The sequence below is a fragment of the Thermobia domestica genome, chromosome 8, assembly GCF_964235325.1.
Source record: "Thermobia domestica chromosome 8, izTheDome1.hap1.1, whole genome shotgun sequence".
Lineage (NCBI taxonomy): Eukaryota > Metazoa > Arthropoda > Insecta > Zygentoma > Lepismatidae > Thermobia > Thermobia domestica.
The window spans coordinates 173,555,730-173,579,351 of record NC_137461.1 but is presented as its reverse complement, the minus strand read 5'-3'; the positions used below and the strand labels follow the sequence as shown (position 1 = coordinate 173,579,351).

Below are 23,622 nucleotides of genomic sequence, written 5' to 3'. Positions count from 1 at the left end.
CAACATATAGAATAAAAGATTTATACAACGACGAAGTAAAAGGAAGATTTTATGAACAAGAATTATTTAATGCTAAATATAGAGTTCAGTGTATTATAAAGTTTTACGAAAGACAGATGACAAACTATGTTAAATGGTTAGGGTCTGATGATTCGCATAATAGATGGATACTTTTGTAATTTAATGTTTTTACCTTTTATGTATTTATACATAAATATTATGAAAAATAATTAAAATAAATATTTTTATACATTAAAGAAGAAATGAATTTTATTAGTAGTAATGTTAAATAGAAGAAATGAAACTTTCTCCAACAATTCAAGTAGAAAACAAGATGAATAAATATACTGTAGGTAAATTAAGAAAGATATATAAAGAAAGAAGATGCAACGTTATTCTCGATTAAGTACGAATGAAATTTTTAACCTTATTAAAGAGCCTGAGCAACATCAAGGTGAAAAACTTCATCTTGATCATGTACGCAAGTATAAACGAAACTAAGGTAATCTTATGAAGGTCATGATTAGCAATGATAACCTTAAGAAACACATGATTAGCAAACTAAAGTCTGAATGTTGTAAGCTAATTAAAATCCAATATGTAGAGATGTGGTTATTGATGTGATTTATAAAATCAAACTAAAAACAGCAACAGATTTCTGGGGTAAAGAACACATTTGAAGGCTTTATTTATCTGTCTAAAAACAAATTGAATTAAGATACATTTCACATCATCATACACTTTCACTATCCTTCATTGATGTTTTTAGAAATTATATTTATTGGGAGAGAATATCTAACAGAAGAATTCAATTTACACATCAATATATCATTAAAAGTATGCTAATAAATTGAACTGGACTAGAATATGCGAAGGAAGAGAGTGTTATGTAAAGAAAATACCACCAACTAAAACCTGAGTGTGTATTAGAAAATAAAGACTGTGTAAAATTATTCACCAATTGATCAGATAAAAACACATGAGCATGCTAAACACATGTCTATGCAATTCCTGAATGAGTGTAGAGGAGAAATAAATAGGACTGAATATGCTGAAAATAAAAATTAGCGCAAATGTTCAACGGAAATAGCTATTGAGATCTGTAACAAATTTCAATATTACTTAAACTGGGTATTACTTCTCATCAAAGTGCTATATTTAAAACCGTTCAAAGACAATCTTGACTGGAATGTAGTTTCAGAAAGTTATAACTTTATAGGACATGAACTAGTGAGCTTTTAAAATGAGTTCGGCGATCTATTAGATTGAGATTCTATTAGCATTTATTAAATGATTTTTAATTAAAAAATACCAGGTTACCTTTATATGTTAGTTTATATGATAAGATTGAAAAAAATATTCCTCAATTTCAACACAAAGGTTTAAACTTAAATTCCCTAAGAGAATATTATGATAGAAAGCTTTCTGAAGGATTTTAATGAAGATCAGGATCTTTGTGGATTCGTAAGAGTGAACGTACACGTAAGGGAGATTTTAAAAATAAATCGTTATTAATCTTGAGAGGTTTAAGATCAGTAAACAGTAAAGATGAAAGTCAATTATGTCAGGAACTAAAAACTTATACATGTCAAATTAAGTACAAGCAGGTATTTTGTGTTGATTGTATAATTTGTTAAGAGAACAAAACATTTGTCCAGTGAGTAGAAGAATTTTGAAATGTTTAACAAATAGAGAAAATAATACCAATGATGGTATAAGATAGGAATACTCATACTCATACTGATGCTGAAGGTAATACAAGAATATTTAAAAAGAAGAATTTTGAGACGTTTAAGAAATAATACTACTGATACTTAGGTTGAAAATGAGAATGATGAAACAGCACAAGTGTCAAACAACAATCAATATAGTAATAGAATAATTTTTTAGACGTTTAACAAAGAGGAAAATAATACTAACGCCTATATAGATACAAAATTGATACTGATACTGAAAGCAGAAGAGCTTTGAAGTGTTTAACAAATAGAAACAATATAATACTAATGATAATACAGATACAAATACTGGTATTGATATTAATAATAGTGATACCGAAGGGGACAGGGAAATTGTAATGAAATGAGAATTGTTGCATACAATGAGAGGTCTTTTTATTAAATCTACAGTATATTTACACCATTAAAAGCACAACTCAATTCCGGAAATGTAATACAGATAATGTAAATCACATACAAAAAAATTAACATGTGCTAAAGTAGTGGATATTGAAAAACATTTAACATTCATGTAATCAATATGCCACAAGGAAGTAAAACAAATCAACGAATTTTGAACATTGCTGAAGACAGAAGAGGTAACAGATCTATTTCTGAGATAAATAACAAAAATATTTTGTCATCCCACACAATAATTACAGTTTTAACTTTAAAAATAATGTAATATTTAATCGAGAATTAAGTGCACAAAATAGTAAAGATATAAGACATGTACAAATGTATAAAGAGAATTAACCATGGATTTAACCGGTAAAATTAAGTAAATTTTTACCAGAATACAATAAAGATGGTTTTGCATTATATGATATTAAACAGTGTGATCAACTGCTAGGTATTCAAATCAAAATTGTATGTGCTGAGAATATGAATCGTGATATTTGTTCTGAGAAAAAGAAATACAAATTTATATTATTGGAAATCATTTTGACGCAATTAACAGTATGTAAGTATTTCTTGAAAGTAGTTTTATTGCAGCAAATGTGACAAAGCTTATGATCAGAAAGAAAAACATAAAGAATGTATACGAAAAATATCAATTTGTAATGTAAAAGCCTGAACTCGAATAGTCAGATATAAATAACATTAGTGTGAAGAATGCAATTGATCTTTTTATAATCGAACATGTAAAGATAACCACTGTGCTGTATGTAAAGAATATATAAGTGTAAAGGTTGTAATAAGATTTTACATAGAAGTAACAAACAAATGTGGTTACTACTTTTATATAAACTGTCAAACTGTTAGAAAGAAAATAATCATTAGTGTTATATGAAATTTAAAAGACAATAATGAACGTGTGTACAATACTAAATGAATTGAAAATTTCAAATATGTTTATTATGCTATTGAAATCATATAATTTAACGGGATGATCTACCTTTTCTCGGCACAAAAGTTTTTATATTGGACCTTATGGGGAGAACATGGCTACCGAATTTCCTCAGTTTCTAAGGAACTAGGTATCTCTAATGGGAAAGAAAAATTTTGCAGCATTCTACAGAAGTTTATTAACGGGTTGAAATACTTAAATTGTATATTTGTCTGCTAGTTTAGCAGAAATAAATTATTAAAAAATAAATAAATTAGTTTCTTTTTATACAAATTAAAATATGTCTAACTTTGGAACCAATTATGGTAGAAAGATCAACTTTTTTTGTTTTATTCCTCGAGAAGAAACGACTCTAATAGTTTTAATCACAACCATATCTGATACGCCAATTAAAAAATAGTATTTTAATATAAGTATTAAAGTCCACCTGTCAAGAAGTTTGACGAGGGTAAGGCATCCGCGCCCACCGTTTTCTTTTGTTTTCGTCTCGAGAGATATGAAGGGAAGGGTCTTCACAAATCTCTTTTAGCTATGTACACAGACCGTTTTCACAGCAGGTGTCAATGCGAATGTAAACATCCTGTCCTCACGTTCAATAGCCCAAGTTCGGCCACTTTCTCTCTCTCTCTCTCTCTCTCTCTTTTTTTTTTTTTTTTTTTTTGCTCTCTCTTCCGAGGAGGTGTTTCTACCCTGTAAGAAAATTATAGATATGTAGAGAAAATGGTGACCAATTATTTCTGATAGCCAGATGATAGACAAGCATTCTAAAATGCCTTCGAATTCCAAAAATGTATCGACCATAACTTTACCATCTGGTTATTTTCAGGAGGCAAAAGTTATTATTATTATTATTATTATTTGGAGTTAGAGTGCAAAGCCACGAAGATACAAATGGCTCCATTGGCTAAACATACACATAGCTGCCCCCATTCAGAACATCCCTTTGTGCGTCAGAAAACATGCTATAACAATGCGCCCCTCGCAAAAATCAACTCTTATTGACCTCAGTGGCGCTTACTAATAGCGTAAATGCTATAAATCAGGCATTTGCAAGTAGGAACAGGGATTGACCGAATCACAGAAATCTTACTGTCGTCACGGGCTGTAAAAGGTAATATATGACATTTTCACAAGAAATAATTATCGGACGTACCGTAGTCGGGTCAAGACTCCACTTAGGAACTAACAGGTGCGCTATCCAAAAATACATGTTTCAGAATCCTAAGGTACTCACGCAACAGTTTTTTATAGAGGGGCTTTAGCTACGGGCATATAATTTGAAGTAGTCACCAACTACCTCCATAAAAATCATTGCGGAAGTATATCGCAGGATTCTGAAATTTCGAGTTGGTCTATACTTTTTGTCACGACTAGCTACATACCGAATATATGCTAGTCAGTGGCGGATCCAAGGGGCGATCGCCCACTTCCCCAGAAGAGGAAACTTTCTTAATTTATATATATAAATAAAACCCATCCCAGAGTTTGGAGCTCTTAAAAGTACCTCTAAGCAGCAGTATTACAACAACAACCCCCAGAAGTCAGTCCTGGATCCGCCCCTGATGCTAGTTTAATACTCTACGTTGAAATGTATCATAACTCTGTCATTTGAAGGAAAAAAGGAAGGAGAGCTGTTTTGCAACATAACATGGTGTTGACATACTCAACCAAAACGACCAGAATGCTTCATTCCGGTAGGTTCAAGACGATTCTTAGTGCACGTACGGATACAACAGCTGTAAATTCCTGGATATTGTAGAGAGTTGTCACAGGAAAACATAAGAGTAGAAGAACCTCTATTTTGAATTTGGTGGAGAAGATAATATAGCAGAAACCTAGAGCTGCAGGTCCTTCAAGAAACTCAAGAATGTAAAAGAAAAGAGACCCTAAAAGAGGCGCTTGTTTAAATGAGAAACCTCAAACTAATTTCGTGATCAAAGGTTTGCAGTGCTATCCTAGAAATGTTGGATATTACAAGTGTCAATAGTTGAGTAATTGTGTTAGAATCATGTACAATAGTCTATTACAGAAAAAAGTCGATAGAAGTTATTCAAAGAATTCTTGTAATTTGTGAACATTATTTTCAAAGACGTAGCCTTCAATATGAATGCATTACTAGAAAATAAAGATTATATGGGGGGACAGTCAAAAAGTTCCTGGAATATTATTGTAGCTATTTATTACCACGTACAATAGTTTATTACAGAAAAAAGTCGATAGAACATATTCAAAGAATTCTTGTAATTTGTGAACATTATTTTCAAAGACGTAACCTTCAATGTGAATATATTACTAGAAAATAAAGATTATACGGGGGACAGTCAAAAAGTTCCTGGAATATTATTGTAGCTATTTATTACCACGTACAATAATTTATTACAGAAAAAAGTCGATAGAACATATTCAAAGAATTCTTGTAATTTGTCAACATTATTTTCAAAGACGTAGCCTTCAATATGAATGCATTACTAGAAAATAAAGATTATACGGGGGGACAGTCAAAAAGTTCCTGGAATATTATTGTAGCTATTTATTACCACGTACAATAATTTATTACAGAAAAAAGTCGATAGAACATATTCAAAGAATTCTTGTAATTTGTCAACATTATTTTCAAAGACGTAGCCTTCAATATGAATGCATTACTAGAAAATAAAGATTATATGGGGGGACAGTCAAAAAGTTCCTGGAATATTATTGTAGCTATTTATTACCACGTACAATAGTTTATTACAGAAAAAAGTCGATAGAACATATTCAAAGAATTCTTGTAATTTGTGAACATTATTTTCAAAGACGTAACCTTCAATGTGAATATATTACTAGAAAATAAAGATTATACGGGGGGACAGTCAAAAAGTTCCTGGAATATTATTGTAGCTATTTATTACCACGTACAATAATTTATTACAGAAAAAAGTCGATAGAACATATTCAAAGAATTCTTGTAATTTGTCAACATTATTTTCAAAGACGTAGCCTTCAATATGAATGCATTACTAGAAAATAAAGATTATACGGGGGGACAGTCAAAAAGTTCCTGGAATATTATTGTAGCTATTTATTACCACGTACAATAGTTTATTACAGAAAAAAGTCGATAGAACATATTCAAAGAATTCTTGTAATTTGTCAACATTATTTTCAAAGACGTAGCCTTCAATGTGAATGCATTACTAGAAAATAAAGATTGTACGGAGGGACAGTCAAAAAGTTCCTGGAATATTATTGTAGCTATTTATTACCACGTACAATAGTCTATTATAGTCTGCATATATATATATATATATATATATATATATATATATATATATATATATATATATATATATATATATGTTTGTATGTATGTATGTGTGTGTCGTGGATGAATAGTTACGCTCATCCCTTATAATCAAGGAGTCCCTTGTTTGATTCCCGATGGAGACACAAGTGGTTCGGATCCTACGTTAAGCTGTAGGTCCCTCCCATAGGACGTCATCATTCTGAAAGTATATGTTCCTTTTCTGCGTATCCTGTTTCTCGTTTCAACTCTTTAGGATAAATCGAGACTAACTGACAGTGCGTAGTCTTAGCGGGGTAAGCGCGGAAAACGAAAAAGTCAAAGAAAACAGGGCTTTGCTCCCTTGTCCCCATATAACAATGCACAGTATGGACACCGTTCCAAATGCGTCATATGGGAGCTATCATGGCAACATTTTTGTATAAGACAATTGGGTGTGTCGTCTGCATGGTTGTCTGGGGACAAAAAAGGGCAAACATGTTTTTCAATAAATAAATAAATAAATAAAAGAAAACGTGCATTTTTCAATTCCCATATCCTCGTCCTAAGAAGGCGCTTAGCGCAACGAGCCTAAACTTTAAATGCTTTGAAAGTTTGTTCTTTTTTGCGTATCCTGCTTCTTGTTTCAACTCCCTAGGACAGTGATGATTTCAGGGGTGATTCTGGGGGGAAATTCTCCCAACAGCTACGAAATTCACCCTCGGGTGCTTGAGATCTTCACAGAAATTTCTGTGGAGCTCTCAATTTTTAGTCGCTTTCCCCCTCTGTGCGTGGTGCCTCCGGAGGAAATGATCTGAAATTAACACTGCTGTAAGATAATTAGAGATTGGCTTACAGTGCTTAATCTTAGCGAAGTAAGCACGAGAAACCAGAAATATCACAAAAAACAGGGCTTTTGCTCCGCTGTTCCCCCGTAAAAATGCACGGTTTACACACAATACAGATTGGATCTAACAGGGCTATTTAGAGAACGTCTTATAGAGCATTTGGTGTGAAGTGTTGTCTGCGGACAAGAAGGCAAAACCGTGTTTTTCATTAAAAAATGGAGTATTTTGAATTTCCCTCGTCCCCTCAGGAGACGCTTCTTCAATGAGACCGTATCCTGCCTCTTTCTCTCATTCTCTAGTCTCTAGGCTAATTTGGACTGACAGGCATTTGAATAAGTCCATTACTTGGTTGCCTAGTAATTAGCCATCATATTGGCTGCCATATTGGATTTACACAAATGTTCTCTCATGTTACCATGTAAAATATGTCTTGTCGTGATGAAAGCTACCAGAAAAAGTAGGTTTCGCTTAGTCCTGAGGAAGTACGCTACATCCTAGAGTAATACGTGCATATACGCATTTGTAACTTTGTACAGTTAATCGTTAGACAACAGTGTTGCCAGGTTGTAAGGTTTCTAAGTGGCAATAAACAATGCCATATTTAAATTCATCGGCCTCAAAAACCTATACTTTGACAACAAAATTATCTTTCTAAGTGCCTTGGTTCACGATCTCTCTCTTTATATATATATATATATATATATATATATATATATATATATATATATATATACAGAGAGAGATTTACGTAGGGCGGCGGCCATATTGGAAAATGACGGCTACCAGGAAAACACCTCAAATTTGAAATATATTCCCAAGACATTATAAAAAAAACTTAGGGGACATTTTTATTACGGACACCTATATATGGGGGCCAGGACTTTACATTGTCGGAATCCTGTGGGGGCACCCCTCAGCCCCCCTTCCCTTCGCCACTACTGTATGCTATAATATTTGTCCGGAAGGGGGAAAAATCCCAAAATAACAGCGTTTTCTGATATATACTGTTCTTCCTGCGCACTCTAGAATGCATCTTGATGAACTTCCAGAGGTAACGGGGAAAAGATGATACTTCACACCACATCGTCCAGTCTTTTAGTATGGAACCATTGAGGGAGACAAACTCTATAAAGCTAACAGTATTTGGCAACTGACAGATAATCTCAGAAACTGGTCGAGAACCTGTTTCATTCAGACATCCACCCCCTCCATTTCACCAATCCCCGCCCTTTCCGCGGCCAAGCTTAGAGTGGGGCGTGACTTACCCTCGTCAAACTTTGACAGGTGGACTTTAATACTTATATTAAAATACTATTTTTTAATTGGCGTATCAGATATGGTTGTGATTAAAACTATTAGAGTCGTTTCTTCTCGAGGAATAAAACAAAAAAAAGTTGATCTTTCTACCATAATTAATTCCAAAGTTAGACATATTTTAATTTGTATAAAAAGAAACTAATTTATTTATTTTTTAATAATTTATTTCTGCTAAACTAGCAGACAAATATACAATTTAAGTATTTCAACCCGTTAATAAACTTCTGTAGAATGCTGCAAAATTTTTCTTTCCCATTAGAGATACCTAGTTCCTTAGAAACTGAGGAAATTCGGTAGCCATGTTCTCCCCATAAGGTCCAATATAAAAATTTTTGTGCCGAGAAAAGGTAGATCATCCTGTTAAAAGACTTAGAAGACTATGCCGTGGATATAGTTCAAAGTGAGAACAGTGATTCAGGATAGACTCCATATTGAACTACAATACGAAGACCTACAGCGAACGCACAGAGTGGGAAGGAAAGCGCCAGGAAGAAACCGACCTATTGTGTGCAAGTTTATTAGTGATAAAAAGAAGGAACTTGTGTTAAAAATAGGAGCAAACTTCGAGGCACTAAAATATACGTCGACCAAGATTATTCAAATAAGGTGCGTGACGAACGGAAGCAACTTCAATTTTACCTAGATGAGGCTAGAAGGAAAGGAAGCTTCGCGTATATGCAATTTCGTTTTTTATTCATAGATGGGAAGAGATTCACCCTTTGGGACTTGAAAGAAAGAGACCAGCAGCAAACAACAATGACTGCATTCCAAAGTGATAGTGTGCCACCTGAACAGCCCGGGGCTAAAGAAATCCAACAGCTGAGTTCTGAAGGCACCACAGGGAGTTTATCTTACCCCTCTTCGTCCAAGAACCAACTTATTGTGACAAACCCAGTCAAATGAAAAATGTGTATCAAGGACTCTCCATCTGTAGATAAAAATATGCATGTACCAGAATGTTTAAAAAAGAAGGTCAGTGACACGTTAACACAAATAGGTAGAACTAACTTGAAAATATATTTCCAGAATTGTCGTAGCTTACAATGTAAAAGTGAAATATTTTATACTAATGTTTTATCTTCTAACTATGATATTATTATAGCTGTTCAAAGTTGGTTGTGTGAGGGTTACTATAATTCTGAATATTTTGATAACAGATACACGGTATTTCGTCAAGACAGGAACTTGAAACTATTTGGGACATCAAAGGGAGGGGGTGTAATAATAGCAATACATTCAGATTTCAATGTTCAGTTTATTAATTCATATGATGCAGGATTTGAATGTATTCTAATCAAACTTATAAGTAAATCATTAGTTGTGTATATTTGTGCTTTGTATATAGGGCCAGAATCGAAAATAAGCACTTACGAAAACTTCTATCAATTCATTGAAAGTAATTGCCCAGTGGGTAGCTCTATTGTCTGTATTGGGGACTTCAACCTCCCGGAAATTAGCAATTCTATGTTTGACTTCACTCATTCCTCAACTAAATGTAAAAAGCCTCATCAATTTCCTGTCACTCTATAATTTAACTATGTATAATAATATACAAAATACCAATAACCGTACACTGGACCTAGTACTCTCGAATGCATGCGAAATTGAAGTAAACCGTGAAAATTCACCATTGGTACCTATAGACAATCACCATCCCCCCTTAATTATAGCGCTTTCAGTTAAACGTTTTCCGAAACAAAAAGTAAACAATAGATCATCTGGTTTTAATTTCAGAAAAGCCGATTATCATAAATTGTATTTAGAACTTTCAAAAGTTAATTGGAATTGCTTTCATATTTAAATGACGTAAATAAAGCTGTATAAACTTTTTATCAATTAATTGACGACGTATTTAAACAATGCATTCCAACTAAAAAGAATCCCAGTAATAAAATCTTTCCTGTCTGGTTTAACTCAAAAATAATTCGAAAAATCAAACAAAAAGCGTACTATCACAAAAAGTGGAAGAACACAATAGACAATAATACATATTACCGTGATAAATTCTGTAGTTTAAGGACGGAGGTAAAGACAAAAATTGCGAAAGCATACAAAGAATTCGTAGCTAACTCCGAGAATTGCATAGCAGATGATCCAACAAACTTTTGGAATTTTATCAAAAATAAAACAAGGCATTTGACTAATGGCCCCCTTATGTATAATGGTGAAAGTCTACAGTGTAACAGGGATATTGCGGAGGCTTTTGCACATTATTTTAAGTCTGTTTACAATCATCAACCTGTGAGTTATAACACTGATGCTCTAATGTCACACGAACCTAGAAGTATATTACTCGATATTTTCCAAATCACTGAAATAGCAATATCAGAAATAAAACATGCCATTAAAAGGTTGAAATCTAGAACAGCGTGTGGCCCTGATGGTATCCCACCTTACATAATAAAGAGAACTATTGATATCATAAAACATCCTATACATATACTATTAAACATGTCCGTAAAATATAATGTTTTTCCAGACCGATGGAAAGAAAGCTTGATATGTCCTATTCCAAAAACTAGCAATGCTAAAAATATAGAAAGCTTTAGACCAATTGCAATTCTATCCCCATTTGCAAAAATTTATGAATATATAATACACAATCGTTTACTTAATCATGTTAGATCCAGTATCTCTGTATACCAACACGGATTTCTCAAGAATAGATCCACTTCAACTAATTTGACAATTATAACAAACTTTATAGCTTCAGAACTAGACAAAGGAGGGCAGGTGGATGTAATCTATACAGACTTTCAGAAAGCGTTCGATTTAGTTAACCACGACATTTTGCTTGAAAAACTAGCTCTTATGAATCTTTCTAAGCAAGCATTAGTACTTTTCACATCATACTTACGTGATCGTAAACAATCTGTAGCTTACAAAGGTCATATCTCCAACAATTTTAATGCTACATCGGGAGTACCGCAAGGATCAAACCTTGGACCTTTATTATTCCTCATCACTATCAATGACATAACTAAGAACATCAAGAAATCGCATACTTTACTCTTTGCAGATGACTTAAAATTATATGCTCAAATTAAATCACTTGAAGACTGTAAAAACCTCCAGGAAGACTTGAAAAATGTAAAACACTGGTGCCACGTGAATAAATTTAGCCTAAACATAACTAAATGTAAAGCTATTACATTTACTAGAAAAGGAAAATACATAAATTATGATTATACTATTGACGGTATAAATCTTTGTAGGCCGGAAACTGTTAAAGACCTTGATGTTACCTTCGACCCAAAACTGACTTTCGCAAATCACATTGAAACTATTGCAAACAATGCTTATAAGAGTCTTGGATTTGTTTGTCGTGTAAGTAGAGACTTCCGTAGCCACATGACAATTTTAAAACTATATTATTCGTATATCAGATCCCAACTGGAATACGCTTCTGTTATTTGGACTCATCATAATGGAAAATATATCCAGATGATTGAAAGAGTGCAGTGTAAGTTTTTGAGATTACTAATGTATAAAAAAAACTGGAATGTACCCAGCATACATATCATACCCAGAACTAACAAACAATTTCAATATATCGACATTAGAGCAACGTAGGTATGTTAATGATTTAGTTTTTCTACATAAAATAATAAATAATAATAACATTAATTGCATAGAACTAAGTTCTAATATATTTCTGCATGTTCCGACGTCTAGAACGAGGTTAAGCAATAGTAGTACCATGTACTGTAAGAAAGCACGCACTGACATCCTGTATAAATCCCCTTTATGGAGAATGAGCTCTCACTACAATAATATTGAAGAAAAGTGTGAAATGATAGATATATTCAATATGTCTGAAAAAATGTTTAGGAACACAATTTGTAGTATGATGAGCTGAGTTAATTAATGAAACAATAAAAATTTCTGTATGTATTTTCTTCTGTAAAAATAATGATATTTTACCATATATGTAAACAAACACTGTAAATGGGCAGGACGCCTGTTGTGTTGTTGTTACAATAAATAAATAAATAAATAAAGATATATGAACACATGCCTAATTAGAAAGAACTCGGAGAACTGTATGATGAATGAAACAATGATGCTTTGAGTGAAGATGAATTAAAGAGTTCTAATTTAAGTATATTAAACTTAACAATAAATGTAGCTACACAAAAAATACATTTTTAATTACAAAGCACACCAAGAAATAGGTACAAATCCAAATACATAGTAGCCCATGATTTTGAAGGTAAATAATCAGAAAAAAATATTAATTTTATAAATGGCTAATGTCAAACAGCGTAGCAGCTACACATATATTGCCCATAAGGCTAAAGTCTATAATTCGTACTTTATCTTCCAATAAAGTATAAAAATACTCAACCGTACAGTATAGACAATGGATCTAAGCTAATGTTACTCGAAATATGAAAGGCTAACATAAAATTATGGACAGTATTAAATTAAATACCAATAAAACTACAGTAATAAACTTCCACCACTCTTGTAATACAAATGTAAATAATCCAATCATATCTATTAAAAATAAATATATAGATAACGCTAAAGCAACGAAATTTCTAGGACTCTGGGTAAGTGTTACACTAACGTGGGATAGGCACGTATCTGTACTTCAAAAGAAACTTTGTAAGGTGCACTATGCCTTAAAAAGTCTGAAAACATCATTTAACCTATCAACATTAAAAGTAATTTATCATAGTCAGTTTGAGAGTCTACTTACATATGGAATAATACATTGGGGAAACGCAGCAGAAAGTAAGACAATTTTTAAAATCCAAAAAAAAAAAAAAAAAAAAAAAAAAGGCATTGAGAACAATGAAAGGTACAAAATCAAGAGTATCATGAAAAAAATATTCCGAGAGCTTAAAATTCTCCCACTGCCTTGTCTTTATATACTACGAAGGCAATCTTTATAAGGAAAATACCTTAAACCGTCTCTTAAATGCAATAGTGACATTAATACATATGATACTAGAAACGAAAGCGGTCTTGCAATTCTCATTCACAATACAGCGCCTTACCAAAAAGGTCCAAAATATACAGGAATACAAATTTATAACAGGTTACCCATCAATTTAAGAATCTGAAAATCTGATCACCTTTTTAAACAAAGACAAATGAAGTACCTACAAGAACACTGCTTTTATACTGTTTCAGAATTTTATGAACATGCCCAAGCTAGAAACTTATAGTTGTATGAATCATGAGGAAGGTATTTATTTTATTATTACATGAGTAGTTATCCTTATTTATATATTATTATAATCAAATATCTTCAATACATGTTTACTAAATACTAAACGAAGATAGCATAATATGTACAAAAAACTACAGATTCTCGCATTATGAATAAAACCAGGTAGATGAATAGACAAGGTGTGGTAATCTATGTATTAATATGTATCGTGTAGTAAGACGAATATGATGTATAAGAAATTATTGTAGTAATTTATTATATAGAACTAATATGATTTGACATGTTCTATACCGCATGTACAAATGTACAATACTGTGGTCTCTTGAACGCAAAATAAAAAATATTAATCTTGTATCACAGCCGTTATTATCTTTTCCTAGGAGCTAAAGCAAGGTTATTTCCAATATTTGTGTAATAAACTTGGAAACCGAAACTATCTAGTACCAATACCTGACACGAAATTCTTTATAATTCGTACAGTGAAGAAAGAGAGATTACTAAAAAGACATCAACAAAAACGACAGAAAAATTAAGTGTTTAAGAAGGAGGTGGAAGAATGTTGCGATTCATGTTGATATTTTTCGGAGAGGTTATCTAGTATTAAGAAACCAAGTTTTAGAAATAGGAAACATTGATCCATTCCAACTTAACTATGGCAACGGTATGTATGAATATTTAAAGGTCAAAATATTTACAAGAAGATACTATTGGCATTATTAGGGAAGATAAGGAAGAAAGGTATTCGGAATAATCTATTGTAAGGTCTTTTTAAGAATAAAAATATTAAACACGCTTTGAATGATGGCGAAGTAAATATATGCTGCTGTAAAGTTGATGCCAATGTTTCTCAGACAAAGACTATGTATCAATATCACCTTTGTTTCTGGCATGGTTTGGAAGATGTTTTCAAATTCACAATTAATAATGTAGAGAAAGGTGTTTATAATCTTATTTAAATGTAGGAATGTAATTAGTTTAAGTATAAAAGCTCCAAACCAAATAAATAAAATTGAAGAGAAATTAAAGTTTAAGGATGCATTCTTTGGAGCTAGAACTAATGTTTCAAAATTAAAAGTTCTTAATAATAGAATGAAATACTTTTATGCTACTATTTTGTTCTATGACCTATTTCCTATTGGTAACTCAATAACAATTATATATACTTCTCAAAAACTAGTAAATATACTTCTCCCAAGATATACAAATATAAAAATTACTTTGAATATATATCTTTTAAAGTTCTTCCACCAAGAATTTTATATCACCCTCTATTATCGATTTAAAATAATATTAATAAATTGCTGTTTCCATTATGTAATTACTGTGTAATAAATCAAATTAAGATCTGAAGAAATGATGATAAGCAGAAAATGATAACAGAAACTTGGGCTAGAATAGAATTAATCGAAACTTTAGAAAAAAGATATAAATTAATTGAAATTTTTGAGATTCAACGTTTTCCTGAAGCAAGTAACGAGCTCTTTAGAAGTTATATTAACGATTTTATGAAAATTAAATTGAATCATCTCCATGGCAAGGTAACTTCGAAACAAAAAAATGATTATGTTAAAACTATTAAAGGAGCATTAGACATTAATTTAAATCCTGTTCAAAAAATACGAAATCAGGGTAAAAGTGCTGTAGCAAAGATATGTTTAAATTCTGTATGGAAAAAATTAACCGAAGACAAAATCCGATTTTAACAGTATGTACTACAGATGTTGAAACATGGAATTAATTACTTTTCGATGAAAAATTAGAAATACTAGAATATTTGTTTATAAGTGAAGAAATTGTCGAAGACTTATGAATTCAAAGATCAACACGTTGATAATTCAAATTCTACTAATATACATGCAGCAACATTTACAACAGTAGATTCAAGATTAAAACTTTATGGTATGTTAGATAAATTGGGTAAAGATGTAGCGTGTAATGATACGGATTCTATTGTGTATGTTCTTAGGGGTAACTAATTACAAACTGGAAGTAATCTTGGTGAATGGACCGATGAGTTAGGAAAAGATTGTTGTAGATTTTTGCTGCACTATTTCTAAGAGTTTACTGCAAAACTGATAAAAACAAAACTTATAAAAATTAAAGGATTTCCTATCAACTTTGAAAATTCATTTAAACTCATTGAAGAAAATATTAAGAAGATTGTCGACAATGGCCTCTCAAAAATTACCCTTAATTATAACCAAATAAGTGGGAACAGAAACCACAAAAGTTTGGTAAATAAATCTGTAGCCAAAGAGTTTAAAACGGATTAAGATAAGAGAGTTGGTTAAAAAAATTAGATAGAATAATATAAATATTGCCGTAGCTCTGTATATATATATATATATATATATATATGTGTGTGTGTGTGTGTGTCTGTGTGTGTGTCTATGTGTGTATTAGTATAATTTTAGATATGTTGTAGTTTCAGTGTAATTTTAGATGTAAGTTTCTATCATTAAGTGTTGTAATGTTCTGTGTGAATATGTTCTTTTGGGTATGGGGTTTGGATAAGGTCTTTTAAATAGCGAAATTTATATATAAAAATCTCGTTCCAAAAATTAGTCCCTATAGACGCCAGGGGTTTGGGTAAGGACGTTTTAGGGTGCGATTTTAAAAATTATTAAAGAAAATTTCAAAAAGTCGTAAAAAAAATGACGGGGAAACGTCGCGGCTTCTTTTTAAATGTGATATCGTTAAGTACAACATATATTTTTTGGTAGGGTCTGAAAGTGATGGCAATTTGTAAACAAAGAAATAAAACTAAAAACAATCATGTTTTTTTTCACAATTTTTCGATCATTTTTATTCTTTCAAGGTCAGACTTCAAACATTTCTTTGCCAAAGTTCACGGTTTTTCTTTCTCTTGAGTCCCTTCTCCTTCTGTCGTTTTTTGGCTGCTTCATTTGTATCCATTTCGAAACAAAAGCAGCAACTATGTCTCAGTAGCAATTCTTTCACGTGAACCAAGTCTTGCCTAACGAAGTTACACACACCTCGCGCCGCCTCTTCGCATCTACCAGTGCTTGCTTCACTGGCCGAATACAGTGGCGATCCGTTACCCGCAGCGGAAAACGACGAGTCGCTACCTATGAGTACTGTCTTTTCACAACTGACGCTTCGAATAAGCACTAGAGGAAGTGGAAAAGCAACGCACGCCTTCTATTTCTGTGTTTTGCCAGGAATCGAAGTAACTCCATATACCTTCTTATTGCAGAGGGATCTGCAGTTATTTGCATACCTATCGGATAACAAAAGACGCGTTTCGTTCGAGATATTCTCTGTGGGATTTTACCAATTTATTTTCTTTGTTTTGTTTTTTCTTTGCTGATATAAGCTGTATTTCGTTGCTGTTTCGTTTCTTAATTTACAAGTATGTACACCTTAGTCCAGAAAGATTGTGTACATTGATTATGGCTGTTTTGACTAAAAAAAATTTCCAAGTCCAACTTCGGGTACCGTCGGAAACAGCGGGAAGATGACTGGTTCGAGCCCCAAATCCAACCTTTACAATCGGGAAAATATGTGCAGATGTGTTTGTTCTTTTAGATATTATAAGACATGTTGGCATAGAAGTAGAATGCGTACCTTGGTTTTTCGCTGCCTCTAGTGCGTGTTCGAGAAGCTTCAGCTGTGGAAAAACAGTATTCATTGGTAGCGAGTCACCGTTTCCCGATGCGGGGCTGCGGTGGCTCTGTGGTAGAGCTTTCATCTCCGGTGCTTGGGGTCCCTGGTTCGATCCCAGCTCGCGCCGTGTGGATTTTGTGGTGGACAAACACCGTGCTCGTGGGATTTATTGGGCTTCTCCCGTTTCCTCCCACTTTCTTCATTCCACCATTTCACTCATTTCTCATCATCACCGTCTCCTTTAGCCTAACCGGCATAACCATGGGACGTAAAAGTTAAAGATTTCATTTCATGTTCATTTTTTCATTTCGTTTCGTTTCCCGATGCGGTTAACAGAGAGCGTCACTGTATGCGGTCAAACACATATCTACATACGAGGAGGCGACGCGAGATGTGTGTAACTTCGTGGGCAAGAGTTGATTCACGTGAAAGCAAAGCTACGGAGACATATTTGGCGCTTTTGTTCCGAAATGGACACAATTGAAGCAGCCGAAGAACGGCAGAAGCAGAAAGGACGCAAGAGAAAGGAAAATAGTGAATTCTGGCAAAGAAATGTTTGAAGTCTGACCTTGAGAACAGTAAAATGATCGAAAAACTGTACAAAAAACACGATTGCTTTCACTTTTGTTTCTTTTTGACAATGTTGCCATCACTTTCAAATCCTCCCAAAAAATATATGTTGTACCTAAGGATATTACAAAATTTTCAACAAAAAATCAGCGACGCCCACCTCTCAACACTTTTTCACGATTTTATGAAATTTCCAACTCACAAAAGAACAAAAAAATATGCGCATCGATGTTTTTTTTTTAAATCACATAGTATCTACAATCAGTGAAACTTTGAAAATATTGCGATCAGCCTCACCAAAACTAAAAAATATCCAATTTTGAGCATGTATGATATAATAATTTGGTAAGAAGGGAGGGGTTGAGATTCGAAATTTTTTTGGAGGTAGCTTTAGGTCGAAAGTAACATTTTGGGTCAATAACGACCCAATTTTGGATCAAGGGCCGATTTCACTATCTTACTAGGAAATACCTTTTGTGGAAAGTATTTAAACCACTTTCCGTCGTAAGATACGCATGTCAATAAAAGTTTTACCTTTGTTGTGTGGGCAACTAACAACGTTTCAAATCGCGAATGTTGCTAATCTGTTAGGACCTGTTATTAAACTACCTCCTTTCTCCTGTCTTAGTTGTGCCAGCGGTGTCTTACACCCACAGTATTTTTTTCTTTAAGATAAAATCAGAATACCAGTCATATGTGTACCATATTTGCTTGAAAGTACTCCAGGCGTTCGAGAGTTATGCTGGAACATATATAAATGCATCCATTTTTCTACAAGGTAGACAATTTATTTTGAAATGTCCTTGTAATTTTTAAAATAACACTTAAAAAACGCTGACATTTTCTTTGATGCAAATATTGAAAAGGGTAAATGATTTGCCAAACTCGGTATTACCATCAGATGAACAATGTTTCCAACCCAACATAAACTTTATTTTTTTGAAATAGCATTATATCGGATTATTACTCACTTAAAATCTACACGTTAAAGGAAAACGTACAATATCACATCTATTGTTCAGTGCACAAGCTTAAGACTCAGTAACATCGCAAATGAATACATCTTCGGGTCCTCCTATAATATTAATAGCACAAGTGGGCGATGCACACCCGAAGTGCCTTAGCAAAGAGTTCATAATGTGATGAATTTTGAATAAAAAGCAAAAAAGTTACGAGAGATTGAAAATATGCATTTCCAGAAGGCTTTATTTCAAAACAACTGCTAAGAAGAATATCACATCTAAGGACGTTGATGGTTCTCAATAAGTGTGTTGATCGTAATGTTGTTTACAGCAATTTTATATCTCAAATCCTTCCTCAGATATTGAAAACTTGGGTAGAAGTTACTGTACTGCTTAAAATGACGTATTTGTGGAAAATCTTATTTCTATAATATTAAGCAATCGTATTTGGTTGTTGTAATTACAAGTTCTCGGAATTACATAATTTTAAGCAGGGCGGCAATTTTTTTCGGTGTTCGTTACATTTCCGCGACGATTTGAGGTATCAAATTAGTGTAAACTGTGTTGTGATCTGTATGCTTATTGAAAACTATTGATTTGATTTTATGTGATACTTATGTAAGCAATTTTTCAGAATAAACCTTGTTGAAAAGTCAAATTTTGAATATCGTTTGTGACTTTGTTTCTGTTCATGAGAAATGCATTATACCATGGTGAAAGTGTTGGACAGTAATGTATTTACGGTGTGGTGTGAATTTCCACTTACGTCTCGCATGAGTTATTACAGTTGCACAAGTTTCCAAAATTTCAATGTTGGAAATATTGTAGCGCCCTTAGTTTGTAACGCTGAATAACAAATGTGATATTGTATTTTTTCGTTTAACATGTAAATCTGAATATATATAGTAATCTGAGGTAATATCATTTGAAAAAAAATATCAGTTTGGTTGGTAACTATTAATTTGATGGTTTTGCAGATTAATTATGTAAAACAATTCAGCGTTTATATCCAGGGTGTTTCAAAACAACACGGACAACGTTTGGGAGGTGATTCCTGACACCAAGATAAGACAAAAAGTATAGACCAACCTGGGTACATAAATGCTTCCTTTCACAGTTGTAGGCTGCCGAAAACAGGAAAAGATGAACTTTAAAGCTTCATAGGTTCAAAACTATGGGACCTAACGTAGTCTGGTCAAAACTTCACTTAGGACTAGTATGTGCCCTATCCAAATATCGAAGTTTCAGGACCCTACGGTACTTACGCACTCATTTTTACGGGGTAGTTGGAGAGTACCTCAAATGATATGCCACTAGCCAAACTCCCTCTATAAAAATTGCTTCGTGAGTACCTTAGGTTTCTGAAACATGTAATTTTGGATAGCCAACATATTAGTTCCTTAGTGAAGTCTTAACCCGACTGCGTTAGACCCCATTGTTTTGGAGTTATGGACCTTTAAAGTTCATTTTTTCATATTTTTGGCAGCCTATAATTCCGAAAGAAAGTATTTGTGCACCCAGGTTGGTCTATACTTTTGGTCTTATTTTGCTGTAAGGAATCACCTCCCGAACGTTGTCGGTGTTGTTTTGAAACACCCTGTATATTATTTTAAAGGTCACAAGAGCGTTTCGAGATGAATGATCCACTAGCATACATACATATATCTATACTAGATAGATATAAACACAAATATCAGAATCCAAGAGCAATTCAAATTATACGTATATCTAGAGAGAAAGAGAAAGAGAGAACAAAGAAATGACTGATTTGTTATAAACGTAATTATCTATAGGTAAAGAGACAGTAAAAGTTCAAGGACAAAAATCAACTGTTTTGCTGTAGATTGAACACGAACTTTATGTAAATTGCAACTTGTATATGTTAGCCTCGTTATTAAATTTTAATCTAATTTATCGTTATTTAATACAAAATAATTTCGTTCCATGTGCACAATACATTAGCCAGAATATTTAATCTTATATTTTATTAGGGTATGCGCGGAAATCCTGGACCAGTTGGATTACCAGGACCTCCTGGAGAATCCCAATTCAGTGGCCCAAAGGGCGAAGTCGGTGAACCAGGTAAGATGGCATTTTCTGATAGTAGGGTGCCTTATGTTATGTGAATATTTTTTTCCAGCTACTTGGAGGTTACCATATTTCAAGAAGTGAAAAGGAGGGCATCTGACTAAAACATTTATTTATGAACAAATACATGTGCCCCTTCATCTTTTAAATTACGTTTCTTTAGTTCTACGCAACTTTAAATACATTTTCAACATCTTTAAGTCTGCATTCAGTTTATACATTGTTGAACATAATTTTCAAACTTTTACAGATCTTCTTTGTTCACCTAATTATATTTCTCAGATGAACTTCGCACCCCATTTCCATTCCGTATCAAGTCCGCTTTTGTGACGTTTATTTGCGTAACACGCATCCACTTTCCTGCGCAATCTTAATATACGGTCGCCTTCCGAGTTGAGTAATACTATTATACATTTTCTTTGTGGTCGACAGTTACAAATAGAAATTGAACAGATAGTGTTGTAAAATTTCCGGAAATTTTGAATCTACTGGTAAAAAACCGTTTTTTCCGGTTTCTTTCCGGAGAAATTGGGAAAATAACAAAAAAAATTATATTAGGTTGGTTTTACTTGTAATGGAACCGTTTTTTTTTAATCTCCTTAATGTGTCTTTTAGTCGTTTACTCTTGGTTGTGCATTAATTAGAGAAATTTCATAATTGCATATACATCTACCATCAAGAAGGGTTTCTGTTGCAACAAAGAGGACTCTTGAATGAAACTGAGTTCTTAATGTGCTCTTTGATCTGGTGAAATTTTGTTAATTTTAACCAAAATTACTTCTTAAAAGAAAGAGCAGTAAGCAAATTTCACTAATACTCATGCACTAAGACATATAATTACTATTATTTAATATTCAAATACAGACTTTAATATAAACTTTATGTACAAAATTTTCTATGTAAACAAATGCCTGTTTTCTAATCCGACAAATTATCTACGTATATAAAATGAAAGTGACTATATTTGTAACTTAACAACTTTTAAACCACCAGACTGATCTCGATAAAAAAAAATCAACATAGATGAGGTTCAGGCCTCGGATGGATTTTATTTCACTTTGAAAGTGCAACTTGGAGGAAGGAAGTGCGGATATATATTGAAAATTACCGATCTTAGTGTCGAACTCATAGATTTCGAAGTTGCTGAGATGAACAGTGACATTTCAGATGAAACTTAAATTCAAATTCAGCACTGCAACTTGGGGGAAGGGGAGGGGAGGGGAGATACATAAAATGATCTAAAATGACCGACGTTTGTGTCAAATCCATAGTTTTCGTTGTTGCTGAAATGAACAGTAACATTTCCGATGCTGTTTATATAAAAAAATTCAGGGAGCAACTTAAGGGAGGGGAAGGTTGAGTTGAGTTGATTTTGAGTGTAACGTCCCTTTTCAGCAGCGAGGCTATATGAGACGTGGACCTACGGATTAACGTGGAATCCGAACCACATGAGCTCCCGCCGGGAATCGAACCCGGGTCTCCCGCGCCAAAGGCGCGTACGCTAACCGCCTAGCCACAGAGGAGCTCAAGGGAGGGGAAGGGGATATATATATATATATATCATAATGATTGAAAATAGCCTATATCAGTGTGAAATCCATAGTTTCCGGGGACGCTGAGGTGAACAGTGACACTTTCGATGCCGATTAAATCCAAATATATCCCCACAAACTGGAGGAGGAGGGATATATATAAAAATTATGCAAAATGATCCATATTATTGTGAATCCATAGTTTTCAGGGCCGCTGAAATAAACAGTGACATTTCCGATGCAGCTTAAGTCCAAATTCAACGCCGAAACTTTAGGGAGGGGGAAGGCGTGATATATATATATATATATATATATATATATATATATATATATATATATATATATATATATATATATATATATATATATATATATAAATGATCGAAAATGACTTATATTAGTGTCAAATCCAAAGTTTTCAGGGTCGCTGAGATGAACAGTGACACTTCTAACGCCATTTAAATCCAAATTCAGCGCCGTGATTTGGGGGCGGGGAACATATACAAATGATCTAGAATGACCAATATTAGTGCTGAAACCATAGTTTTGGGTGTTGCTGTTACGAACAGTAACTCTTCCGATGCCGTTTGAATCCAAATTCAGGCCTGCAACTTGGGTTGGAAGAGATATGTAAAAATGACTGAAAATGGCCGATATTAGCGTCAAATCCATAGTTTCCAGGTTCGCTGCGATGAGCAGTGACATTTCCGATGCTGTTTCAATCCAAATTCATCCATGCAACTTGGGGGCGAGGAGATATATAAATATGATCAAAAATGACCGATATTAGTATCCCATCCATAGTTTTTGGGGTCGCTGAAATGAATAGTAACACTTCCGATGCCGTTTAAATCAAAATTCATCCTCGTAACTTGTGGGCCGGGGAGAGGGGAAATATATATAAAAATGATCATAATGGCCGATATTAGTGCCGCATCCATAGTTTTTGGGGTCGCTGAAATGAATAGTAACATTTCCGATGCCGTTTAGATCAAAATTCATCGTCGTAACTTGGGGGAGGGGGAGAGGGGGAATATATTAAAAATGATCGAAAATGACCGATATGTCGAATCCATGGTTTTTGGGGTCCTGAGATGAACTTTAACTCTTCCGATGCTGTTTAAAATCCAAATTCAGCGCCGCAACTTGGGGAGGGAAAAGGGGTGGA

At 33.4% G+C, this 23,622-nt stretch overlaps 1 protein-coding gene across 1 annotated transcript in view; it reads left to right on the top strand.

Annotated features, from left to right (window-relative positions):
* Positions 1-23,622, top strand: part of LOC145693355 (uncharacterized) — a 1,690,974-nt gene that overhangs the window by 1,088,338 nt on the left and 579,014 nt on the right. Inside the window, exon 21 of the mRNA XM_081769282.1 lies at positions 20,826-20,916. Within this exon, the coding sequence (XP_081625408.1) occupies positions 20,826-20,916 (91 nt within the window). The remainder of the gene's footprint in view (positions 1-20,825; positions 20,917-23,622) is intronic.